The following is a 27,135-nucleotide window of genomic DNA, read 5'->3' as shown; positions in this document are numbered from 1 at the left end:
ACGTCGACAATGTGATAGAAGATAAGTGACTGAAAAAATGGTTTCCATGAACATGAGACAAGGTGACCCCTAGAGATCTCCTCCAATCTTGATAATTCTGTGGTTTCTATCAAGTATTAGAGGTGGGCCAACTGAGATGAGCCATTAGGCAAGTTCACAACATCTGAATTCTATGCAGTGAAATATGAACAGTCTGCAGAGGTATGTTAGGGTTGAGGATTACATGGTTGGAATAGTGGGCAAGGAAAATGGTTTACACACAGGTTTTCAGTAGATGGTAGGAGTGGTATGATATGGAAGATGCAAGGATTGAGACTGGTGAAGATAAGGTGCTCATAAGAGTTCTGATAGACTGGCACATCTGAGGGATGCTCTTGTTCCTCCCACCACAAGGGAACTTGGATATGTCTTGGGGAGCTGTTGAGAAAAAAACCTTTCACAGGGAGAGTGGTCAAACGTTGGAAGAGGTGCCCAGAGAGGCTGGGAATCTCAGTTCTTGGAGATACTCAAAACTTAACTAATGTGACCTCGAGAAACCTGCCCTAACTTTGAAGTTGGATCAAATTTTGGAGTTGGCCCAGGTTGAAGGAGGTGGGTGTTTGTACTCAACAACATCCAGAGGTTCTGTCTTTCCTATATTTTTCAGTGATTCCATCTCCAAGGCAAAGATAAAGGAGCAATCAAAGTAAAACTGCAGGTTTCAGTCTAGTGTGAAAGGGATGTAGAAGGAAATGTCAGTGCTAGCAAAGAGAAACTTGGAAGCAGCTTTTAAGGGTGTGGCTGAGCAGCTGCCTTTAGATATGTGAAGTTCAAGGTAGCTGCAAGGCATGCAAAATCAAATTTCAGAAGAAAAGAAATAAATGGTGTCTGGAGAACAAAAAAAAAATGCATTGCCTTGAAAAACTAGACTTTATTCCTAACTGATTACAGCAGCTGGGATATGTTTCCTGGCTACACTGCTGGGAATGTTTAGGCTCCCCATCCCTTTGCAAGATAAAATTTGTATTACTGGGGGAAATGTAGAATAATCTGTCTAAGAAAAAGCTGAACATTTATAGCTACATTTCAGACAAAAACAAATGCATCTTGTATGTCTCACAGGTCTGAGCTGGGACAAGCCAGGGAAAGCATCTGGCAGCCGCTGTCTTCTGCAGTTCTGGCTGTTAATATTTGCTTAGCGTTAAATGTCTCCTGCAGAGGAGAACTTAATCTGTCACAAGTTTGAGGCCTGGAGGAGGGGAGAGAAGAGATTTTTAAAAGGTAGATTAAGGCATAGGGGTTCAGTTTTTATTGCTCTTGCATCAATGTGTAGTAGGAGTAACTTTAAAAATTTATCTTTTGTATGTGTGGCTTAAAAAGAAAAGTGGAAGGAAGAAGCAGCTCCGTGGGTCAGGACTGTCTTTATATCTCAGTTATTTTCTCCATTCGGCCTGTCATCAGGTACATTCAGCTACTTAGTAAGGCAGCAGTTGGCACAAATGATTTCATAATTACATTCTTTGTAAGTAACATTATTTGCATTTTAATTGCATTGTTTGTAAATAGAGTTAGTTATATAATCTTCACAGTCTAGAGCACTACTACGTATATGAACTAAATGGTGATATATTTCATATACCCTGGCGTGCTTGAGGTCTGACATGACACAGTTTTATGTGCTATGTAAGAGGTCAGATCATGCTTTTGTTTTGGTTTGCCCTGTTTTAGCCAGTGCAATCACAAGATCCAAATGGTGATCTCGCATGTGCTGTCTGGGAATCTGGGTCTGCAGCAGAAACTGGAAGGGTGTGTTATGCTGGTATGTGCGAGTCTCTCTAAGCTTCCAGTTCCAGCACTGAAACAGTTGCTCAGAGCTCCTGTTTCTCAGATCAGATCAGTGGGTTGGCATTTTTTGGGAGTCTGCATTGAGCTCGCACAACGTGGAAGCCCTGACATGTTCGGGTTTTGGCTTTGACAGCCCAGACCTCTCATTGTTGCCACTGACTTCCATTTGCACATCCGGAGTTGAAGGATTTTGGCATTTGTGAGCTGCACTGGGTGTGTTCCTGGCTTGAAGCACAGCACAATTAGTAGGGTTGCACTTGGTTGTTACTTTGCTGTGTGAAGCGTGGTGGGTTTAGAAAATACAAATCTAAGCCCAGCACCACCACTGTGGACCATTTCTTGCCCTGGCAAACAAGGGAGTCCTCACTTGTCAAAGGTGAGTGTGCCTGTGTTCTGCTGCTCCCAGGTTACTATGACCACCCAGCCCAGGCAGTGAAGTTTTTAGGACCTGATTGCTCAATGGATTTAGAGTCTCCCTTCCCTGCTCGTGCCTGGAAAATGTTTTAATATACTGAGTGGCTGCATGGGCATGAGCAACGCAAGGAATCATAGCTTAGGTTTGTCCTTGAAAAGACAAGGAGTCCTGCACTCAGCTTGTGTAAATCAGAGTGGTTCCAAGGGAGGCCTCTTGTCTTGCAGAGGAAGCAGGCTCAGACATGGCAAGTAAAGTAAGGCAGGAATGTGATTTATCAACTCTACAAAGCAGCAAGACAGCATCAGACTCAGGAGCTGCTGCTTCTTTGACCACAGGCAATGATTTTCATGTGGGTGCCTCTGCAGAGATGAGTGTGAATGATGTGGAGTGGCATGATGTGGCTAAACTGGATTACTTTTTATTCCTTTTTTTTTTCTTTTTTTTTTTTCCTAAGGCTATGGCGGGGAGTGGGGGGGTGAGGGCGGTGCTCAAGGCAGCAGGACTCAGAGGTTTCCCAGATAACTTTTAGACTTTGGCTAATATGCTGAGGTTTAGCCATCTTCTGTTTCATTGGAGCATAACTTCTTTGTGTGGCGATGGGTGCCATTAATTCTGGAGCTCCTGAAGTTCCAGTATCCTATCAATTTGTCTGTATTTTCTTATTCCTCTCTACTATAGTATCCAAGCTCACGGGTTAGAGGACCTGAAGGTTCACCTTTCCCATGAAACTGAAGAACTCCCTCCCCAGCTCCTTACTCTTCTGGACTTCAAGATCTCCTTTCTCTGTGAAATTTGCAGACATGACTTGAAACACTGTCAGGAAGCTGTGGGCATCAACTCCAGGCCCATGTCAGAGCTCTCTATCTCCTACAGTCATGGTCTTGGCTTTGAGTCTCTCTGAGCAGAACAGATATACATCTGGCATATAAGAAAATAAACTTTGTAAAGAAAAATATTGCCCTCATTTTCAGGTTCAGATTCAGGTTTGTGTTTCTCTGGAAGTGAGGTGGTCTGTAGGACTGGCTTTATGGAAGAGATGGGTTGTGAAGCACCTGGGGTTTGGGAAGGCTTCTCTAGGGATGGAAGCAAACTTGTGCCTCTGGGTTGGCATATGTATGCATATAGCTGTGCACAGTGCCATGAATGCATTATCTTCTGTTTCAGTGGAAGTTTTACTATGTTATGTATTCCTTTGTCTGTCCCTCTCAGGTATTTAGTGATGTAATTGCATACTGTGCAATGTAGCCTCACCTGGTCATGATTTAGAGCTGCCCTTCCAATAGAAGTACTGTCCTGAGCAGTTTGTTGTCTAATTGAGACATGGGTTTTCAAAACTGGTTGAGATTCCTTAGCATTTCTTTCATGATTTTAAAAGCTTACCAATGTTGATCCGCAGGCTGTGCCTGCAGAAGGGCCTGTGCAGGTCAGGTTGTAGGCACCAGAACTTCACTGGCACAGTGACATTTCACACTGCATGACAAGCAGGTGCTATGCCCAGGCTGAGTAACTGTGAGGACAGCCTCCTCTGGCCTTCCCACATCCACACGCTGCAGTCATTCCCAGCCCAGCTCCTCCAGGTGCCTGCAGGTTTCCCTGAAAATGTTGTCCATGTTTGTGTGGCGTTTGTTCTTTAGAGGGAGCTTGTATGGAGCTAACTATCTGAAATGCTTGCCTGTGAGTCTTTCAAATGCCAAAGCTGCTTCTCGCTCCTGTATCGGTATGACCTTTCTTGGTGTGAAGTAGACAGGGACATTTGGTGTTTCTTAGACTCAACAGTCTTTAGAGACTGGGGAAAAAAAATCTTCATGTGCAGAGGGATCTGCACCTAGAGCTAGAGCTTTCTTCTCCTGAAACCTTCCTCTTCACCTCTGCATTCTCTCTTACACCTGGAAAAATGCTAAGGGACTTAGCAGCAATCATTATCTCTTACTAGTGTGTGCTGTGTTGCCTTGTACCTGTACAGGTGCCTTGTACCTGTACAGTATTGCCATGAACCATATGTTGACCTAAAGAAAATGGGAAGAGCAACAGTAACTCCAAAGTGTCAGAAAATATCTAACATTCAGACTTGTTTTCACATGGACCAAAAGATGTGCCATATTCAAATACAAAGCCTCTTGTCCTCAACAACTGTGACCACTTTAGAATGAACCAGTTCATTGCATGCTGAAGCAACATTGTTTGTCAAGAAACCAGTTTCTGGCATAGCGCTATTTGTAGTTACTTTTGCTTTCTCTGAGAGACTGCAAATAATAAGATGTAGACATTAACACTTCATGAATATATTTAACCTTCCATTTAGCTATAGCTTTATTCAGCATGACTGTAGATAAGAATAGCAGCAAACAAGCACTGAAGCTTAAAGAACATTTTTAAAATAAGTACCAAGGCCTCATATTTGTTCTGAAACTGTTTATTTTCAGGGAATACTGTTTAATTGAATTGTCTTGTGTGTTGTCTTGTTTGGGCAAGAAATTAGCCCTTCTTTTTGAGGAATGCCACAGGATCTGGGGAAAATATAAATGGAGGTAGGATCGTGTCACTCGAATAAAAATGAGTGTGCTAAAGAAGTGCTGGTGTTTTGCAGGAAGACTTGGATCAAGGAGCCTGAAGACCATGGAGGGAGACTGCCTGAGCTGCATGAAGTACCTGATGTTTCTGTTCAATTTCTTTATATTTGTAAGTGTTTAGAATCCACTTTCTCTCCTGAAGCCTCTGTTCCCAGCAGCCTGCTGCTTCCCAGCAGGGTAAACTGTAATTTGGTAAGGTTGCCACAGTACAGAATATCCCCTCAGCTTTGCACTAGCAATCACCGAGGGTTTTGCAGTGTCCGAAGATGCTCCGACATTCAGCAAGCCAGTGCAGCGGTCACTGTTGTTTGAGTTATTCCTGTCCTTGGCAAGAGAGACCAGGGGGAAAGCTGTAACTAGTGGTGTATGTGGTCTGTCTTTGAATGGCAGAAGAAATTATTTTCCAGTCCTGGGTGCCCTGCTGAGGTTTTCACTAGGAAACACAGTCATTTTCCTACCTTATGTGACCCTGTTGTTCCTGTCTGTGACAGGAAGGCTGGGAACACCCAGCCATCCTGGGCTGTGTAGCAGGGAGGGTTCCCATGTGCCCCTTCACTGTGCTGTCCCCTGCAGATGTGTCAGCAACTCTAGACTTGGTCTTCCAGCATTAGGGGGAGTAAACAGCTGATGTGTCAAGGAAGAAAGGTGGTTTTGCTGTTTATTTTCACTTAGCAAGAAAGAGACTGAGTAGCATATTGGCAGTCACCTGCTTGGTGGAGAGTATACGCCACGAAGAAACACAAATTCTCCAAGCGAGCACCTTTGACCAAAAGACAGTAATTAATCCAATTTTCCTGCAGCTGTTGCTTTATGTTGACATATCTCCCTCTCTCTCCTCTCCTTGTGCCGTGACAGCTGGGAGGAGCATGCCTGCTGGGCATTGGGATCTGGGTCATTGTAGATCCCACGGGCTTTCGAGAGATAGTGGCCGCCAACCCTCTGCTCTTCACAGGAGCGTACATCATGCTGGCTATGGGAGCGATGCTCTTTCTGCTGGGCTTCCTTGGCTGCTGCGGTGCCATCCGTGAGAACAAATGCCTCCTGCTTTTTGTAAGTGGCTTTGTGTTTTTTTGTTGACCTTTTGGTGTTTCCCAAGAATGGGAGTGATTGGATAGCTGATGTTGTGATAAGGGCATCAGTGGGTGTCTGTTATTGTAGCCATTATTCCCTTAGATAATAAATAGGTTTAGAGTGCTTTAACATACAGTTAGAAATACAGAGAATTTGCTTTTTCCCTGTACCAGGCTTGAGCCCAGTGGATACAAAGTCTAGGAGTGTATTTTGACTTTGTTAAGCTTTGTTTCAAAATGGTCCTCTTTCTTTTGTTATTGTGGGGTTTTTTGTTGGACTAGAAATGGTCGTCTTTTGTCCATCTAAAATGCACAGCTCCACTTGTGGATTCATTCCTCACTAGTTCCCGACAAAGCAAAGGGACCATATAGAGCCGAGCATCTGTGCAATGGAGCTGCCCATGTCAGCAGAAATGCCCAGCTCAGAACTGTGTGGTGGCCTTGCACTGCAGTTCCCAATAGCTGATCACTGCCCTACACAGCCTACTCTGTTCCTAAAATAAACCAGATTTGTTATCTTTGAGCAATTTTCCCTCTGGATGATAGGATTAAATTTCAGCCCATGCGCCCATCAAGTACTATTTGCAAAGAGGTAACCTCTAAAATAAGTCATTTTTGACATCCACCGTAAGTTCTGATACTGCAGGTTTTCCAGCCATTATCTCTTACTGGGAAACGTTACCAGTTATGTGTTGAAACACAAAAATCATTACTTTTATTTTTCATATTTGTCAAAATGTTTCTCCCTCTGGGTCTGATGGGGTTTGGGGGTTTGTTGTGTTTTGGTTTGGTTTCTTTTGTGGTGTTTTTTGGTTTGTTTTGTTTTTCTTGCTCTATATTGTTTTTTTTATGATTGTATCTTGCACAGTTGCTTCATGGTGCAAAAGAGCTTTGTCTCTAACTTTAAACAGAACAGGAAAGTCCACTTTCATGAAGATAAATCCGTTTTTTCCTAGAGATGAGCCTGGCTCCATTGAGATAAATTCTCTCTCCACTTGGCTCTCTCACCCCTTGAATTCATAACTTGCACATAAAAGCCCTTTTTTGGAAGGTATTGTATGTTTGATTTCTGGTGACTCACCTCAGAAGTAAATCAGAAAACCAAATGTATCACCTGTGAAGTCACAGAGATCTGCCCAGGGGAACCTAATAAAATGCAAAAGGTCAGGGCCAATGAGCCTGAGGTTATTCCAAAGCCTGTCCCTGTCAGTTTAGGGAACTAAAAGTTATGTTTGATGAGAAGTCGTGATTGTCAGTGAATGGGAGAGTAATATTTTCAGTTTGGACCACATATGCTGCATACAGATTGGGAACCTGGCTGGAGGAAGAGAGCTCTGGGCTGTGCTCTCTCCTGATTTAACATCACAGTTACATTGTGGTTTGAATGTTCCTCCTGGTGTTTTAGTTATACTCTGGTACACTCAATTTTGTGGTTATTATTTTTCTGACTCTTAGAGACAGTTCTGAGCCCTGATGCTTTATTTATTTACTTGTATTATTATTTTATTTCATACTTGGAATGTGAGAAATATATGGGCTGAAAGTAATGCCTTAGACCAGGAGAAACTCTGAAATAATCACTGGAGGAGGAATTAGTGTTCCACTTTGATCAGGTCTTCCAGGGCTTCTGGTATTAAAGTCAACTGTTTTAAACAATCTGCCATCTCATGTCCAACAGCAGTGAAGCACTTGGACAAGAATCAGTGCTGATATCAAGTGAGAAGATGTATACTGCTAATTTCTGCTTTTTGGGGGGCCACGTCAGCTGATGTTAAAATGCATAAAACATTTGTGAAATGAGACGTCTGATAGGAGTAAGTTTTAGGTGTTTGAAAGGCAAACCATTCATGAGCGTATGCCAGAGAGACTGCACTTGAGTAAATTGAATGCAGTAGCCCCTGAAACTTTTCAGCATGAAAATGTGGGTCCTTTGTGTTAAAGGCAGCTCTTTTTGGAACAGCATTGCTGAAGCTGGGACAGTAGATGAGTTGAGAAAAGGAAACATAAAACATTGATTTGTGGAAAATTCTGATAAACATGTAACCATTGCCAGGAGCTAAGGCAGGATTTTGACCAACACAGGAGACCCCACTCCTCAGGGTGTTCACCTTGGATGTGGGGCTACCCGTGTTTAAGTGCCAGGTCTCAAACATGAATTTGAACTTGAGGGTGCCATGTCCCATACACTGCACTATTTAGTGCTTTCATGTATCAGTAATCAATTTAATTTTGGAAGGCAACACATAATAAGCAGATTTTGACTCTCCTTAAAATGCAGAATGAGAGCAAGTTCTGAAACACTGATGATCCACCTTCTTTTTCTCATCAGCCCTAATGGCTGCTCATGTTTTTTCTACAGTAACTGTTACAAATCTGTAATGCAGACTGCACAATGTAAGCGTAAATCAGTTTGGGAATGATAATGAAGCTTATCAGAGATAATCTGGGAATGGCTGCTTCTACTTCTGCAGAGGCCTGTGCTGGAGCTTGGGTGAACATGTGTCTCCCAGTAATCAGTAAATGAAATGCAATTAGCAGGGTGATGGGATTAATCACTTGATCACCACCTTAGACCTCTTAGTGACTATAGTGAGATCCCTTGATGGATGATGATGTAAATTTGCAAAGCACCGTTTATTCTCATCACTTGTTCTTTGCCCTCCTGTGGTGAAATTAAAAACAAAACAGTCTCTGAGCAGGGGAAAAAAAAAAGAAAAAGTGACACAGAAAACTCCTGCGGTAAGAATAAATTATAGAGTTAACTACTTCAGCAGGATCAAGCAGCAGCGTTCTGTTAGCACCGAAGTCTCTGCTCATCTGACTCTTCTTGTTTTGTCGTTTGAGCCCAGGATCCTTTTCTTTCCACTGCAGAAGCAGGAAGACAAATGGGACAGGGTGGTGTGTGCACTTTTCCAGTGGGGAAAAGTTGCTTACAGCTCTGATAATTGACAACAAAACATTTTGCCCATTCCAAGCAGGTAGTTTGAATTGTCTCTCCATTACCAAAATGCATGGTGCACAGCATTTCAGACACTCTTTATAAATCATTGCTTGGGGATCACAATAGTACTTCTGGCCCCATCTACCTTCCTTCTGTTTCGGAAAGACCTTCAATGACCTTCTCACACAAAAGACCCCATCCAGACTTGTGTTTATTTTTATTTTTATTTCTTTCTTCAACCACCTTCACTGATAACATGTGCCACATCTTTATTACCCTCCATGTGATGTGGGTTCTCCCTTCACTCATGTTTTTCTTACATGGTGCCAAAAGCTGAATTCATTTCTAGACATTGACTCAGTTTTGTAAAATATTCTTTGAGTCTGTGGACTAATTCTTGGGATCCTTGAATTTTAGAGGGGATGAGTCTCAAATGGTGATTTTTCTTTTTGGCAATAATAACATAAAAATGTCCATGTAGTTGAGACTTATGGTTCCTCAATCCCACTGTTTTGTCTCCAAGAAGGGAAATAAATGCCATTTCAGGAAAGGGTGTGAGCCTAGCTACTGTCTGCGCTGTTCCCACAGGAGTTCCTTGGCACCAACATTTGTTGTTTTAAGGATGTTAGAGGGCACATCACTGCACATTCCTTTTACTGTTTGCTTTGGTTTGCAGCAGCATCAAGGCAGCATGCAGCATCAATGTAACTGAGAATCGATCCCAAAGCCAGGTTGAGTCCTGAGCTCTTTGACGTCAGTGAGTGCTTTCCCACCCTGGGAGATTTGTCCACTTCAACAATCTTTTCCCCTCTGCTTGGGTTTTACCTCTAGCTGTGTACCAGTTCTCTGTGCCACCTCAGGGCAGGAGGGTCTGGGGTGGCAGCCCCAGGAGCTCATTCTAGGCAGGAAGCACCCACGGTGCCCAGGGGGAAAAGGTGCCAGGGCAGCTCCCTCGCAGCGCAACCTCAGTCTCCCTGGGGATGGAACCTCCTAAGTGCATCTGATTTATTTCTGTGGGGCACAATGAATCGCTCAGGCTTGGTCACATCACAAAAACAAGATGCCCTTAGTAAGACTTTTAGACAAAAGCAGTGGAAGGTTGCAAGGGCAACAGGATGAAAATACAGTTCCAGCTGAAACTGAACCACCATGTGCCTCTCTGCTTTCACTTCTCTTCCCTAGAATTACGATGACGTAAGCGGAATGGTTTTGTGTCAAACTTGATGCCTGTTTCTCATTTGCTACCACTCAGTGTACTGGTTATTGCTTTTTGTCAAGTCTGCAGTGTGCCCTTAATTTAAGGTTTTGAACATGCACACTTTGGATATTATGCAAGACATGGATGATACTTGCATAATCAAGCTACAAATATGGTGGGGTGTTACCAGCTTTCTATAGAGGTTCTGCATGGTTCATATGGATGGGTGACCTGGTTGTTAGCTGCAGTGGCTGGCTGGCTGTGTGAAAGCAAGTCTTCGGCTCCCCTTGTTGCCTCCAAAGTTTCCTGTGGTTCCCAGTGTATGCATACCATGTCAGGATGGAGTAACTGTGTTATTTCATACCAGCCGAATAACTCACATCTGTATGGAAGGGGGTATTAACCAAGGCTAAGCTTGTCCCGAAATGCAGAATACTCTGAAAAGAGTTTGTTACAGGTGTAAATATTTGAGTACATGTCTCACTACCTCCTTCCATACAAAATGAGCCATGATCATATTACAATAAGATAATTTATGTTGTGATGGGGGGAGAGGAAAAGGGGTACATCTGCAGGCATACACATGTCATGACTTACGTGCATTAATTCCCCTCACTGTGTCAGGACAGATTAACCCCATGTGAGTATCTACACAATGCTATAACATTTTCCATCAGAGTGGGCTTTACTGTTTTAAGCTGATGCAGATTGACCACAGCATGTTATGGGCCCTGTAGCCTTATACCCTTTTACCCATCAGAACCAGGCAAAAGCATCTCAAGCTCCCATGTCATGTAATGTGGTCAGAGAGGGGCTGTGACTGCTCCAGGTTACTGTCTCACAGATTTTTTTTTCTAATTGTCAGGGGAAAAAGGTTTCCATCTCTTTGGTGACTTTTAAAACCTTGTGTTCCTACTGCCTATTGCATGCACCTAATGGTATGCCTGTGTTTTTTTCTGCATCTTCTCTTTTCCAGTTCTTCATGTTTATTTTGTTGATCTTCCTGGCGGAGCTTTCAGCTGCAATCCTGGCTTTTATCTTCAGAGAAAATGTAAGTATCCTATTATCCTATGGTGGGCAAAATCTGAACCCTGGTGGATTTGTACCCAGCTGGAGCGTGGTGTAGGTGGTGTCTCATTTGTTTGTAGAACAGCTGTTTGTTCCAAATACCAACAAACCTGCTTCATTACTACCCCCAGTCTGCAGAGCTATCAACAAGCTGGTGAATGCTAATTTACCTGGCTTGTGCAGGGTGGATGGTTTTTGGGTACACAGGAGAAATACACTAGGGATCTACTTAAATCCTGAAGTTTTATGAGTGTTCCTGATTCTTTTGCAGCCAAACCAGCTGCACATTTCATCAGAGAGGAGTTTTATAATAAAGTCACGCTAAGTTTAAAAGCAATTATTTTCTTTTTTTCAATAGAGCATGTGTTTAATATTAATATTATTAGTGAAACCTCCTGTTTCTACAACAGAACCAACACTTGCTCTGCAGTGCAAAAACTGTCTTGTGCCTCTTCTAATCATATTACTTCCTGAATTTTCATGTTCTGGTGCTCACCAGATTCCTCTCAATGCAGTTTGTAAGATATCCCCCATGATGTGCCCTCAGCAAGTCTTCCCATGTCCCATTTTGAGTCCCATCAATGAATCCCTTGCATATTGCACAGCTTACAAGTTCTAGTCCTTCTCTCCACAGCTTCCTGTGATGTAACCTTCCTCTACTCTGCTGCTATGCATATTATTATATGGCCATCATCCCTCCTCTATGCTAGTAGTAAGCTTTTACTACACTAGTAGTAAGCACAGTCTCATTTGTTTCTCTAACCAGCAGAGGTTTGTGCATTCTTTTTTAATGTTCACACATGTGCAAAGAAAAGCCTGACTGAACTAGGTCCATCCTTGTCAAGCCAGCCCATCTTTGAAATATGACTCTGAGTGGTGACTGTGAAAAAACATTGGCTAGCAGAGGTGGTAACTAGTGACTCTTAGCATATACTTTGTTTATTTGGCCTCTGCCAGTAGTAAGAGAATATACAGCAGGTTTCCTGTACTGAACATGACAGAAATACAGCATGAGCATGGAAGGGCCATATATAATGATGACTTTCTTGAGCCAGGATATACTTTTAATTTGATTCTATAAAAAATATTTTTATAAGCAAAGAATCAAGACTTAGGAACCTTGCAGCAAGACAGTGTGTTGTTTGTGCAGTAGGATGGTCTTGGGAGGAGATAGTGGCAGGATTTTTTCCCCTTTATAAGCCAGTCTTTGCCTCAGATATGAAGGCACAGGGGGAGGGATGGCACTCTGTACACAGGGTGGGTGCCTCATTCCAGCTCAGGCTTTGAGACCATGCTTCATGGAAACAGCTACCACTCCATAAACAGGTTGCAGCATGGGGGGGTCTTATGTGTTCTGGTCATCACAGCTCTGCTGTTAGGAGTTTTCAGAAAATTCCTTTGCTTCAGCACAAGCAGCAGACCGCACATGTAGAAACTGCCCTGCAGACCCTGGTACAGGCTTCATGATGGGGAGAGAAGGTGGTCTCTGGTGAGCAGGTTCTGGGAAAGCAGTGGCAGCTGACTGCTCCCACCGCCCAAATGCCCTGTGGGACACTGGTAAAAGGCACGAGAACCTAGACAAGGCTCACTGTGAGTCCTGTGTGCAGGGTGACCACAGGGCTGGCTGTATCCTTGTCCCTCCGTCATGAGGGAGCCTGCTTACATCTTGCTTCTGGGCAAAGCATCAGTGCCTTCCATTGCCATGGAAGCCATGGGACATGTGAGGCTATGTTACCTTGCAAGATAAGGTCACAGTGGTTATTCTAGACTTCTGTGGCATCTGGCAGTGATGGTGTGACATAAAACCTGAAGGAGAACAAACTCCCATCTTTCCTGAGCTTGTCTTTTTTTTGCGTCACCAGCTTCCCACTCTGTCAGAATGATTGACAAGAAGGGCTTAAATGTGAAGGAATGAAGAATGTCAGATCCCAGCATAGCTGGAGATGGCTCTATGCAGAAGTCTCAGTCTGTAAAGTCTTGTGGTTTTTTTCTCTCCTCAGATTTCTTCTGTAAAAAAAATTGTTTTGCTGTTGCTACATATTTTGGTGGTAGCTCCTCTAGCTTGATGGCTAGTTTTGCTGTCATCTTTGGGTTAGGAGGAGGCCAGATGGCTGGAGAGGGTGTCCATGGGGATGGGAGTGGTCTTCCAGTGACCCCATGTCAGGAAGAATTCTTCACAGTAGCAGTTTAAGGTCAGGTTCAGACGTGCTTTTCTCTTTCCTATCAAATGAGTTACTTTCAAGGCATGTGGTAGTAAATCCACATTTAGGCAACCTAAATTTCTTGGAAACTTACAAAGTGGGTTCCTGTGATGGTCATTGCACCGGTCCATAAGGCTCTGGCCTCAATGGGTATATAAAATGAGACAGAAGAGAAAGATACGCTCCATCTTTTCACTTTCCAGATAATGTTGAGTGCAACTTTCTTTTGCATAGTGTTTTACATTCCAGCTAGGTCCCAAACACTCAACAGAGTTAAATTATTAATTTTTGAGGGAGTGAAAGAAATTAAGAGACAAAAATAAGGGAGGAAGGAGATGTTTTCTGCTGAGATTTGACATGAGAGGAAGAGTCAATGAAGCGGAGTGGGGTGGCGGGATGAATGAAAGTGGTGTTAGTGGTGATGAGCTACTGTGATATGCGAGTCTGACTAGACACCCAAAGAAGTTTTTAAAAGCAGTCTCTGAAGAGGAAGGCTGCTGTTTATCAGCTACAGGAGTACCAAAGTTTCTCTTCTTTTGTAAAGGAGGTTTTGGAGGGTGGAGGAACCCTTTTCTTCTACAAGACCTCTCATAAACTAAAGTTTTCCATGAACAATAGAGACAGGCTGTGGAAGAGCAACTTGACTTATGTTCAGGAGTTGCTCTTGATATGCCCTTCAGAGGAGTATTTTACTCTTTTTTTTTTTTTTTTTAGATAATTATCTTAGTAAGCAAGCAGGGTGGTAGGAAGAAATTAGTCCAGTGGCAGAGCTCTTTGGATTTTTAGCCTCAGTTCTGAAACTTGATAGACAAGTCACTTGGGCTCCTGATACCTCTGTTTCCTCAGACATAAGGCAAAAGCTGAAGAGTATGCAAAGTTCATCCTTCCGTTAGGAAGCTGGAGTCTCTTAGATGGAAGGTGCTATGAAGAGAGGTGTGCAGGACAGGTGGCTGCACAAGCCCTGCACTGTGTCAGAAGGACACAAGGATGCTCCAGGCAGGAAAGAGGGACAGCAGTGTGCCCTGTTTCCCACAGGCACCATGAAGCCAGCGTCTTGCACAGCATTCAGTGTTCCTTGGCACAGCGCTGCATGAGGAGGCTGTGGCCTTCCTGGCCAGTGCCACCACACCTGTGTTGAGCAGAAACACCCTCTTCTTCATAAACCCCCTTCACGTGGCTGCAGTGATTCCAGCCAAGCTATTTTTTTGAACAAGTCCCATTTCATTCACTAGCGTGCGGATGTATGCATACATGTGCTTCTTGGAGGCGTTCCCCCCAGAACAGCTAGAAAACACAACACCTGAACAGCTCTTTATTGTTCATTACTGTGGCTGGTGTAACTATTTGTCAGAAGCATGTGCAAAGATGTAGATTTATCAGTAGGTCCTTCGCTCCCTTCCGAGCAGTTCTTTCTGTAGTACTCCAATGTGCACAGACTCCATCAGGGCTTCAGCGAGAGGGGAGACATGGACATCTAAGTAGGACTGTCTTGCTGACTTTTATTCTCCTTTGTCAGCAATTTTTTAAAATAAGATAGATGCTTCTGATGATCTTTTTTTCTTTTTTTTTAAACATATTTCTGAACTCAGGACAAACAAGAGCAGCGTGATGGAATCAGTTATTTTCCTGGCAAACTCACCCTTCCAGCACTAGGTTTCGTTTTAGGCCGTCTCGTAAAAATTGCACACAAACTCTGATCAATTTCCTTTGGGGTTGCTGCTGTCAAAATAAAGGTTTCACTTTATATTTATATGACTTTAGTTTTAGACCCTGCCAAAGGCAGTCAGCTGGGATTATTACCAACAGTAATATCAATTTCAAAGTCCGCGATTCAGAAACAGACAAGCATCAAAAAAATGCACTGGGGTCTCTGCAGGTTAGAATGCTGTGCAGATAGAATGCACAGAGAAAGGGAAGGAAAGGAGAACACTGAGGACATGTTTCAGCATCTTCTAACCTGACCTTCCCTCAGTGCGCCAAATTCCCAAAGGGGTATGCCAGTCCTCTCTGATCTTCCGGTATTTTAATTTTCAGGAACAAAAAATGAGCTAATCTCTGTCTCATAAAAGTGATTTAGGAACTTGGCAGCATATGTCATTAAAAGGTATAATAGTACATCATTCGAGTCTTTGTGACAAAGTTTTACCCAGTATTGATGTAGTAATTAAATGTGCCTTAGTTTGTATTTGTAAAAGAAAAGTCAATATGAAGTGTTATTTGGGGTCTTTTAAAGAGTCACCACAGCCTTCTCTTTTTTTCATTAGATTTTGTGACAGAATTACAAAGGAAACAAACAAGCTTGTGCTTTTGTGCCCACTCATGCATCTCATACATATGTATGCGCGATATTTCATGTTGCGTATCAAGAACCTGAAAACAGCTCGTAGCAGTGTATGTTGCTGCATCTGCAGTGCTGTATGAACAAGATGGGGAAAGGGGGTGCCTTTTTCAGGCAGCTTAATTTCTTATCCTGCAAATATGCAACACCTAGAGCAGAACTATATCCAGCTGAGTCCAACCCACTTCGCTGAGACTTTGCAGTGGCAGAGATTTTGCCTGTGTGCATTGCAAGTCACAAGGTATTTTAGAGAAGGGACCACACAAGTCAAGACCTATTGGCAACCTGAAAAGGGGGTTCCTTGATGTTTTCATCCTGAAGTGACAGAAAGGTAGAAAGATTGGAGTGTTTAGTTTAAGACTATGAAGTTTGTATATTTACTAGTCCTCCGGAGAGTAGTCCTAAGTAAATGCAATTTCAAAGTATCTGCCTTTTTGAGGACACTCTGAATGTTGGGTCAGGTTTTCTATTATACGGTAAATGTAAACAGGAGTAAATGAAATTCCATTTGGTTTTATTGTTGACCTTAGCAAAAATTGTTTAATTATCCAAACACAGGAAATATAAAGAGGATTTTTTTCTCCATATGTGTGGGTCAGTTTAGATAATCTATAGCATTGTCAGGGAAATGGTCTGTTTTCTGATTTGTAAGCTGACTTGAACAGTTCACATTAATTACATGGTTTTTACTTCCTTTTCATTCCCAGAAAGTTTGGTATTAGAGCATGATTCTGCTTTCTCACACATGGAAGTAAATTCAGAGAAGTTGCCATTAGTAGGAAGTTAACTGGTTTAAAATGAAAAGTTATGGGGAAAACATGCTTTGCCTGCAGACCTCAGGAAGCATGATAAGTTAAGCTACTATTTGGGTGTGGATTTGAAGATATTTAAAATCTGTTTTAGTCCTGTTTCAACTTATGAAACACATTCAAATACCACTGGATATTTAAAAAAACAACCGACCTTTAAATGCAAATATTAGGTTACAAGTATAGATGTAATTCAATCCCTGATTTTTAATGAGCAACAGTTTCATTGGACGAGTACCTTTCACTCTGGATATAGTTATGGTTTCAGGCAGTGGCTTTTCCCATATTTCTCCTCTGAGGTTTGGAAAAAAAAAAAAGAAAGCTAACCACCAGCATTCACCAAAGAGAGCTTTGGAGGGTGCTTGGGAAAGAGGCATTGACAGTAACTTGTGCGTTTCCACCCGTCTGTGTGTTTCAGCTGACCAGAGAGTTTTTCACCAAGGAGCTGAAGAAGCATTACCTGAGGAACAACAACACAGACGTTTTCTCTTCCACCTGGAACTCTGTCATGATCACAGTAAGTCTGGCCATGCCAGCCCCAAGCTGTCCCTGCTCAGCCATCCTGTTGTGTCAAGAGCAGCACCGGGGTCATGGTGGCGGTGGGAGGGAGATGAGAATTCGTCTGGCAGCCGGTCTTTCTCAAAGCGAATTGTTCTTATCTACTAGAAGAAGTCCCCTGTGTGTATGTGTACATATGTGAATGTAGTCCTCAGGACAGCCCATGGTGTATCTCTTCAGGAGGGAGGAGGAAGATGTCAGGCTCTGCAGATGAAAAGTCAATTTTAATCTTAAAAGAAAAAGATGATTGCTGCCCTTCATGCTGATTCAGGACTTTAATAAAGACATTTCCTTTTGCTGACTGAAAGGAGACAGAGTCAGAGTATGACTTGAATCCTTAAAAAGGGCCTGACTTGAATCTAAAAAGGGACCTGACTTGAATCACCTAGCAGTGCCTTTGAGCAGCAATAATCCTGGCCATTAGCGACGGGGAGAACGGGCAGCTGGGAGCCTGGATTGTACTGCTGGCTCCCTTACAGACTTGCTGGGTGATCTCAAGCAAGTCCCCCTGGATGTGCTCCAAAGCCCTGTGTAGTTTGTGGCAATATGCCCAGTGGTACCTTAGTGTATAGGGTATGACATGGGAACACTGGGGCTTTATAAAAAGGCTTTGATGAAACAAGCTCCAAGGTATAAAAAAACCCCACTTCTTTGGAAACAACAGTTGTTTTGTCTCTGCTTTGACTAAAGCTTTGATCCCTACAAGAATAGGTCTTTGGTAGATTTCTCTTATCTGCTTTCAGGGCAAAGTGTCAACTTTGCCTTTTCTTCTCTGTGCCTCTCCCTAGTTTGCCTGCTGTGGAGTGAATGGACCTGAAGATTTTGAAGCAGTCCCTCATTTTCCACACTCTTCTTGGGAGACAGCAACACCAGAGGCTTGTTGCCAGCGAGAGATCCAGAGCCGGGAAGGGATGTTTGTGAACAAGGAAGCCTGCCTCACGGGCATCGAGAGGTTTCAGAACCGACAGGTAAGGGAAGCCAAACACCAGGAAAAGGAGTTTCACAGCGGGCAGAGAGATGGCTGTCGTGGTCATGAGTAGCTAGTGAAGCTGGCAGGTCATGCCATTCTGACTGTAGCTGACATCCTAATTACACTTCTGCTGACATCTTTTGAAGTCGTGGCATATGTCTGATTTTGAAAATCCCCTTTCATTGATGGTGTGGGCTGCCAAGTCCACGTTGTGCTATATCAGCAGAAAAATTAAGATTTTTCTCAAGGAACTCAGAGGTGGAGTGGAAGTTTGTGTCAAGTTTTGTTGTGTTTCTGAAGGTTAATACCGTATCTGAAAAGTTAATCAGCGAGTCAGCACAGGTCAGTAAGAATGGGAAAAGTTTATCTCGCAGGGGCAAAAGGATGCTGGGGCAGTAATTAGATAGGCTCATTTGGAAAGCTTTAAACTAGGCTCAAAGGGGGATGGGGTTGTAGCTGGGCTTGTCCCAGTGGGGCAGCATTCTAAAACTGATGAGGACCGGGTGGCCTCCTATGCCCCCAGGGAGAAATTGGTGTGCTCTGCTCGCTCCCTGAAATGCCTGTACACCAATGCGCACAGCATGGGGAATAAGCAGGAGGAGTTAGAATCCTACGTTCGGTCGGGAGATTATGATCTGGTGGCAATTACAGAAACATGGTGGGACAGTTCACATGACTGGAATGTGGTCATGGATGGCTATGCCCTTTTCAGGAAAGACAGGCCAGCCAGGCGTGGTGGTGGAGTTGCTCTCTATGTGAGAGAGCAACTACAATGTACTAAATTCTGCCCAGGAGCAGATGACGAGCGAGTTGAGAGTGTATGGGTCAGGATCAAAGGGCAGGCTGGCAGGGGTGACACTGTTGTGGGCGTCTATTACAGGCCACCAGATCAGGCTGAGGAAGTTGATGAGGCCTTCTATGGGCAGCTGAGAGTGGCCTCACAGTCACAGGCCCTGGTTGTTGTGGGTGATTTTAACTTCCCTGATGTTTGCTGGAAGGACCATTCAGCCAGCCAGCCACAGTCCAGGAGGTTCCTCCAGTGCATTGATGATAACTTTCTCATGCAGATGGTGGAGGAGCCGACTAGGAGAGGTGCACTGCTGGACCTCATCCTCACTAACAAGGAGGGTCTGGTTGAAGCAGTAAAGGTTGAGGGCTGCCTGGGTTGCAGTGACCATGATATGGTGGAGTTCAGCATCTTGTGTGGCAGGAACAGAATAGCAAGTAGAATTGCAACCCTGGACTTTAGCAGGGCTAACTTTGGCCTTTTCAAGCAATTGCTGGGGGAAATCCCGTGGGCAAGACTGCTTGAAGGAAAAGGGGCCCAAGATAGCTGGATTGCATTCAGAGATTGCTTCTTCCACGCTCAGGATCAGAGCATCCCCACATGTAGGAAGTCAAGGAAGGGAGCCAGGAGGCCTGCGTGGTTGAATAGGGATCTGTTGGGTATGCTCAAGCAGAAGAGGAGAGTTTACAGGTCATGGAAGCGGGGGCTGGCCACTTGGGAGGAATATAAGGCTGCTGTTAGAGGATGTAGGAAGGCAGCTAGGATAGCCAAGGCCTCCTTAGAATTACAGCTGGCGAGAGGGGTCAAGACAGCAAAAAGAACTTTTTCAAATACATAGCAGATAAAACTAATACCAGAGGCAATGTAGGCCCACTGATGAATGGGGTGGGTGCCCTGGTGGCAGAAGATACAGAGAAGGCAGAATTACTGAATGCCTTCTTTGTCTCTGTCTACTCTGCCAGAGGCTGTCCTGTGGAGCCCTCTACCCCTGAGACCCCGGATGAAGCCAGGTCAATGGAGGAGTTTGCTTTAGTCGATGAGGACTGGGTTAGGGAGCAGTTAAATAGTCTGGACATCCATAAATCCATGGGTCCAGATGGGATGCATCCGTGGGTGCTGAGGGAGCTGGCTGAAGCCATTGCTGGACTGCTCTCCATCATCTTTGCCAAGTCTTGGGAAAGGGGAGAGGTGCCCGAGGATTGGAGGAAAGCAAATGTCACTCCAGTCTCCAAAAAGGAGGACCCGGGTAATTATAGACTGGTCAGCCTCACCTCTGTCCCTGGGAAAGTAATGGAACAGCTTATCCAATGGCGTCCTTGGGTGTATTACAAGGGGAGTGGTTAGTAGATCGAGAGAGGTCCTCCTTCCCCTCTACTCTGCCCTGGTGAGACCACATCTGGAATATTGTGTCCAGTTCTGGGCCCCTCAGTTCAAGAAGGACAGGGAACTGCTGGAGAGGGTCCAGCCTAGGGCAACAAAGATGATTAAGGGAGTGGAGCACCTCCGTTATGAAGAAAGGCTGAGGGAGCTGGGTCTCTTTAGTTTGGAGAAGAGGAGACAGAGGGGTGACCTTATTAATGTTTATAAATATATGAAGGGTGAGTGCCATGAGGATGGAGCCAGGCTCTTCTCGGTGGCGAACAATGATAGGACAAGGGGTAATGGGATCAAGCTGGAACACAAGAGGTTCCACTTAAATTTGAGAAAAAACTTCTTCTCAGTGAGGGTAACAGAGCACTGGAACAGGCTGCCCAGGGAGGCTGTGGAGTCTCCTTCTCTGGAGACATTCAAAACCCGCCTGGACATGTTCCTGTGTGACCTCACCTAGGCGTTCCTGCTCCAGCAGGGGGATTGGACTGGATGATCTTTTGAGGTCCTTCCAATCCCAAACATACTGTGATACTGTGATACTGTGGATGGAGTTGGCTCTACTGGCTGAGGTAGTGGCTCCAGTTTAGTTCACAAAGACTCCTCATTAACAACATATACAAGCAAAAGATTGAGGGTTAAGCAGACGCAAAACCATGTCTGTTTTCCAAGGTAGAGAAGTGTTTGAAAGCTGCATTTCTCTGCTCTTTTATTCTTTACAGTAGAAAAAGCACATTTCTTTTCCCAGACATCTCTCTTGACTTATTTCCCAGTACTAGACTGGAACAAGATGGTTCGTTATAATGCCACTAACACTGATAACTTACCAATTCTGTTTTGTTACATTGTAACTGAGAGGTGAAGTTTAAGAAGCTTAATAGCAAAGCTTTTGTCTGTGAATGCTTCAGCACTAATAAGCCAACTGAGCTCTATACTGACCATATGTACAGGCCTCCTTTTCTCTCCAGACTAAGCAGTGGTCCTCTTTTCAGCACTTGATAGCAGAGTTTGAAAGGGAGTACTGGAGTTTGGAAGCAGAGTGTGAGCTGTTCATTGCCTGACAGCTGGAAACAGTTGGCAAAGATGCTCTGGGTAGGAGATCATAGCAGACAGCACCACACTGCTTCTGTCAGGTCTGATTGCCATAAGTATATGGGGAAGAGAGAATGACAAGCAGCGGGAAGGGAAAGAGAAGTGTATTTTGAGAAAGGCTTGAAGCAGATAACAGATTTAGCTTTCCCTAAGTGATGATGCTGAGGCCTGCTGCTTTTATGGAAAGGTGAGCCCTTGACACCACAGAGTGTTGGTGGGAGAAGCCATGTGCACAGCAAGTGTCACCAAGCATACAGTAAGGCACTTCTGTAAAACAGGAGGGACACTCCCAAACAACTGATGGCTGAATTCAGGCATTCCTGGAGCAAAGGCAGGCTCTTTAGACACTGTGCTGGTAGGACAGAGCTGGCTACACTTGTGCTCACCCCAGTTTGTAGCCATCTGAGCAGGGCATGCTGGTAGTTGGGTTAAGGTTGGAGTTCTGGCAAGAACCAAAACATTTTGTTGCTGCACTGAATGCTTTCCCCTGAAAATTGGGCTGGAACATGGCCGGAACAGACTTGCTGCTGCTGCGTGGTCTCATGTTCACAAGGGCATGACTAACTGCTCGGTTACTGCCTCAAGAGTCTGAACTCCCTGGGTCTGCATCATGAGTGGAACCTGTCTGTGCTCTCCTCTCTTCTGATTGTGTCTCATCTGCAGAGACTCATGCTGCACTCCTTGATGATGTTTTCCCAAGTGCAAGACCTTACGTTTGACCTTGTTGGACTTCGTAAGGTTCTTGTTAGCCCATTTTTCCAGCCTATCCAGGTCATCCTGCAGGGTGGCTCTCCCATCCAAAGTGTCAACTTCAACACTCAATTTGGTGTCATCAGCAAATTTCAGCAGGCTACACTTGATCCCATCATCCAGATCACTTATGAAGGTGTTAAACAGTGTTGGGCCCAATATTGATCCCCGGGGTACCCAGTCATGACAGGTTGCCAGTTTAAAAGGGAGCCATTGACCACCACCCTCTGGGTCTGGCCTGTTCTCCCACCCACCTCAGAGACCACTTGTCTAGACTGTAACACATCAGTTTCTCTTGTAGGAGGCGTGGGGAACCATATCAAAAGTCTTAGAAAATTCCATGCTCCTTTGCGAGAAGGCACAGACAAAAGGTCCTGAGGTGTGCAAGAGATGCTGGTTTTGAGAGAGGATTCAAGAATCTTCTGCCTTGGCTTTAAGTAAATAATCATTTTCCCTAGCCAGCCGGGGCTGTCTGTCATCTACCCTGAGGATCCTTTCCTCTGTGTTTGGTCTCTGCCCTTGGCAGAGGGATTGCATCTTCTGGGCTGCTCCTCTCTGCCCTGCAAGAAGTCATGGTTCCTCATGGTCAGTGAGGGGTTGTGAGTGTGACCCACTCCCAACCCATCACAGCAAAACCTTCCCCTCCCCGACACCAGCCTGTGGGGCTGGAGCAGTGGGGTCGTCAGAGGGAGCCGTGTTTGTGGTACCTCGATCTGAGCAAACCTCTTGTACAAGGACTGTGCTGTCAGGAAAACACAAAGTGCTGTTCAGGTGTGTCTCACCATGTTTTGTCCCTCCTAGGGCTGCTACACTGTGATCCTGAACTCCTTTGAGACCTATGTGTACCTTGCTGGAGCCCTTGCTATCGGAGTGTTGGCTATTGAGGTACGTACTGCTGTGTGACCAGAAGAAAAGCCGTGTCGGTAGATGTCCTGCAGCAAGGCAAACAGGCAGGCACTCCCCTTGGCAGGGGAAGTTGCTCCTGCAAAGCACGAGCAGGTTATCAATTTGTGGTTTTAATTGCCTAGAAAGAGCTGGGTGCTTGGTCCTTCACCCCAAAAAGCAGGGAAGTAAGCTATGCAGCATGCCTGCAGAGGCTTAAGGGACCCACCACCTGCCCCTGGGGACCCACAAAGTTACTGCCCTCGTAGTGGCAGCACCCCAGCAGGCTGACTTAACCTGTCGCTTGTTTAATGTGTTCACACTCTGCCTTTGCTTTAAAAACTATTTAGAGCCTGAAACTGTATTGGCTCCAGAGCATTTCCATTATCCAGCCTCAGTGTCTGGCTCTTCAGTGATGATTCTGAGGAACAGGCTTCCACCATACAGGACATGGGCCCAGAAGTGATGTCCCTGCAGCACTCTGGGGCAAGGCCATGTGCTTTCCCCAGTCCCTCGTCTTGTGCCAAGGCGAAGGAGCTGGACAGAGCCCTAGCAGCCCCCACAATGTCCCTGCTGTGCCTTCTCTGGGCAGTGGGAATGGTGTGTGGGGCAGGGAACACAAAGCCCATTCCCCTGTGACACCAAAGGTTGTTTGGGAATGAAGCCAAGCTGCTGCTGTAGCCACAAACAGTTTGGAGAACAGGAGAAGGAGGGGCAGGATCAGCTTCAGGAAAAAAGGGTTTAGCCACAGGGTAAACTGAGTGGTGGGAAGGGTCCCCCTCACTGCGCCACTGACTGCTGGGCAGGAGAGAGGGATGGGGGTGGTCCCGGGGCTGGGAAAGGCTTTGCTGATCTTCTGGAAGATGCAGCTGACTCTCGTGGTTCTCTTTTGGTTTTGCTCTCTTCTTGCCCCCGCCCTTTCCAGCTGTTCGCCATGATCTTTGCCATGTGTCTCTTTCGTGGGATCCAGTAAGGGGCAGCCTGTGAACCACCATATTCCCTATGTGCTCAGAAGGAAGAAGGAATATCAGAAGAAACAAAACCTGAGAACACCCAAAAAACTTTATTTTTTTTAACAAAATGGGGTAAAAGGGGGGGGGGGGGAAAGAAGAAAAAAAAAAAGAAGGTTGTAATATATGAATGACCAAAAGGATTGTACTTCAGGGGCTGGAACTTTGAGGTGATGTGCACTACACTGTACACCGGACCCTTGCCCAGAGCCACCCGGAGCAGCCATGGAGCAGGAGCCCAGCGCAGCCGATTGCACTAGAGACTGACCGAGCCGGCGCGGGAGCAAGAGGATGAGCACAGCTGCCTCTCTCGCAAGGCCATGCCTACCATTCATGGCTTTATCATGTTTTAGACAGCAAAGGACTGAAGAACAACCACGCAGGGGCTGGATAAGGCAGCAAGTTGGCTGAAGTCTGTGACTGTCCAGCAGGTTTCAAACAAGTGGTGGTGGCTCATCTAGGAAGTAGGTAGTCATTCACACTGGGTTTAATTCCCAGCCACAGAATAGGAATACCCATTCTTCAGTGGAAGCTTTGCCCTTGTCACCTGAAGTTTGTCAACGAAGTCATGCACTTCAGTGAGGCTGGCTTTCCTCTGGAGCCCCAGGCAGGGGCAGTGTGGTCTCACTTAGCCATGGGACTCAGCTAAGGCTAGCTGATGGTCAAGAGTTTGGTGCCTACCTTTGTGTTTTTACTAAGATTTACTGTTCATTGTTGTGAAAGAGAGCAAATGGTTCCCTGCTGTGTTCCCATCTCCTGGGAAAATAATAGTTCTGGTCAAGAATCATTGATGCTGCTGCCTTTCTGAGAGGGGAAGGAAATTGTGTTTAAATCTTGTCAGCCTTTGCCTTTCCCTTCATACTTGCAAAAAGCAGTTTGTGGTGCTCTGTTAGAATAAGTATTTGCAGTGGTTCCTACATGCTTTCTAGCCCGAAGGGCAGGTCCAGGTATGGTGCTGGATGTGGGGGGCTGAGGTTTGCCAGCCGCTCCCATGCTATTTGCCTGAAACAGACTTGTGGCATCATTTCTGCTCAGAGGATTTCCCCCAAGATCCTCCCATCGGCTCATGACAAAAGCATCCTCAGAATTGTTTTAGTCTGCCTGTTAGATGAGTGTTTCCTCCCTTGAGATAGTTTGACATTTAACTAACATGTCAGCTACTTAATCATTTGGAAGTAAACTTGAGCAACATGCCTGGGACTGGACCTTGGTCAGAGATTAAGATGGAACTGCAGAGGCCCCAGGCAGGCTCTAAGAGCACCCAGCGTGCAGCCTAATCACACCAGCTCCTGCTCTGGTGCTAGTGGTTATCAACCTGGATAGGTCACTGGATCCTCTCCTCTGGAAGCTTTAACACCTGTTGCCTTAATTCTTCATCTGGTCACTCCCTGATCACAAAATAATTTTGCCTGGGGGCAGACAGAAGGAGCTGTGGTTTCGTGTTTAGTTTAGGTCTTTTTACAATTTTTATATGCTCAGATTACGGAATGCTTTTGTTTTGGCTTAAATCAGCCCTTCTGAAACCTGTAACCACTGGCAAGGAAGGAGGCAGAAGGCAGCAGTGAGGAGCTGAGCAGTAGCCTCATGGCCTGGCTTTGCAGCAGTAGATGTGCTTTTGGCTGCTACCTTGCACCACTGGGGCTATGTCCCTTCAGCTCTCTCAGGGGCACTGCACAGGCTATGGGGATGGGAGGAAAGCAGCAGAAAGCCTGGGCCATGGTAAAGATCCTGGCTAAATATCCAGGCCACAGAATCAGGATACTAAGAAACAGGAATGAGGCATTAGAGCTTTTCCAACCTTTGTCTGAGAACAACAGTTTGCTCATTAGCAGGATTGGGCAGGTGGAGCTGCAGCCACCGTGTACCAGCAACAGGAGACCACGGCTGCTGAGCAGCCTGAGATGTTGAGTTAAACCTCATGGAAAGGTTTCCTGAACTATTTCCTTCTGGACCTGCTTTTAATGAGGCATTTTAGCGTTAAATTCTGGTCTGCTGTTTAATGAAGGAAAATAGTTTTGCTAGCCAAAACCCAGCAGTATTTGTACCCGACAGCAGGTGCTACACTTAAGATAGGAAAAATCTGTTGCATCTTACTAGTCTTGCAGGGAATGGGCCAAGCAGAAGGCGAGCTGATCTGTTCTGCTTCTGCCTCAGGAGCTGATGTCACTAATTATTCTGGGGGAGCAATTCCCAGGGGAGAAACAAAACCATCAGCAGAGATGGTAATTTGGCTGGAGGTGAGCAAGAGAAGCCGAACTGCCTCCCCAAGGCTCTAATTTTTTTTCCTTTCCTCTCCATTTATTATTCAAAGGCCTGGCTATCTCAGGTTAGAGCCTGGAAGGCAAATACCCAGATTTGTAACATGGTGTGTGGTTGAAGAAAACAACAACAACAATAAACAACCCTTGAAGGCCTTTTATGACACTTTCTGGTGCCACAGCACCAGGTGTTAAATATACATGCCTCATGTAGGATCGCTGCAGGCTTACTTCTCTTTGTTTTTCCTAATCCTGTACTCATTGCTTTGTCTGTTTTTAGCTTTTTCACTTTCCTGCTCCCCTAATGGTTGTCCCTGTATCTTCAAAAAGATTTCTTATTCATCTGTTATTTTGGCCTTTGCAGTTGTTTCTTCTCTCTTACCTTGTCTGATCCCCCATTGCTTTTTTCTGGATGAAGACTTCAAAGCCTCTCTGCAGCTGGCTGGCATGCCCCTGGAAACACAGGTTGAACCCCCAGCAAAGGCCAGGCAGCACGTTTTAAACAAGAACAGGGAAGAGTTGTTATGTGCAAATCTGAGGGGACCTATGGAAGTTGGTAACATGCAGAAGGAATTCCCCCCTGGAGAAATTTAAGGAACAGGCAAGCCCAGAAAGCAGACTCCTGCTGTGTGGCAAAGCATGTAAATTTGTTGGGTTTGTCCCTTGATCATGTGGCAGCCCCCTCTGTTGTATGGTAGCTTTCAGAACAGTAGGCAGGAGAAGCAACTGCATTTTAATATTTGTTTTTAAGAGCTCTGGTGAATATTTTGGGGTCCAGGGCTCAAGCTCAATTCACTGCTTGCTGGAGAGCTCAGGGCAGGCTGGGGTCCAGCAGGAGCTGCTGTCCCTGCTGCAGCACTGCAACCACAGCCCAAGCACCTTGGATGGAAGGAGTAAAGAGCAGAAGGAGTAAAGAGTAAAGAGCTGCACCTGCAAGCCCACAGCCCCTCTCAGTGCTCCTGCCTCCCTGCTGTTATTTAATGCTCAAATGCCTGGGAAAAGGGCTGTGTGTGAAATAATGTTGGA

At 45.1% G+C, this 27,135-nt stretch overlaps 1 protein-coding gene across 7 annotated transcripts in view; it reads left to right on the top strand.

The window, feature by feature from the left end:
* The window catches only part of TSPAN18 (tetraspanin 18), a 120,511-nt gene extending 96,571 nt beyond the window's left edge, over nt 1-23,940 (top strand). For all 7 annotated transcript variants that reach the window (XM_065064745.1, XM_065064746.1, XM_065064749.1 and 4 more), the window contains 7 exons: nt 4,827-4,918; nt 5,665-5,859; nt 10,995-11,069; nt 16,853-16,951; nt 17,781-17,960; nt 22,761-22,844; nt 23,767-23,940. In XM_065064745.1, coding sequence (XP_064920817.1) covers nt 4,856-4,918; nt 5,665-5,859; nt 10,995-11,069; nt 16,853-16,951; nt 17,781-17,960; nt 22,761-22,844; nt 23,767-23,814 — 744 coding nt within the window. In that variant the 5' untranslated portion in view covers nt 4,827-4,855 and the 3' untranslated portion in view covers nt 23,815-23,940. The remainder of the gene's footprint in view (nt 1-4,826; nt 4,919-5,664; nt 5,860-10,994; nt 11,070-16,852; nt 16,952-17,780; nt 17,961-22,760; nt 22,845-23,766) is intronic.
* Nucleotides 23,941-27,135: the final 3,195 nt, after the last annotated feature.

Source organism: Columba livia, chromosome 5 (assembly GCF_036013475.1).
Source record: "Columba livia isolate bColLiv1 breed racing homer chromosome 5, bColLiv1.pat.W.v2, whole genome shotgun sequence".
Lineage (NCBI taxonomy): Eukaryota > Metazoa > Chordata > Aves > Columbiformes > Columbidae > Columba > Columba livia.
The sequence above is the reverse complement of the archived record's forward strand: the minus strand, read 5'-3'. Positions and strand labels throughout refer to the sequence as shown.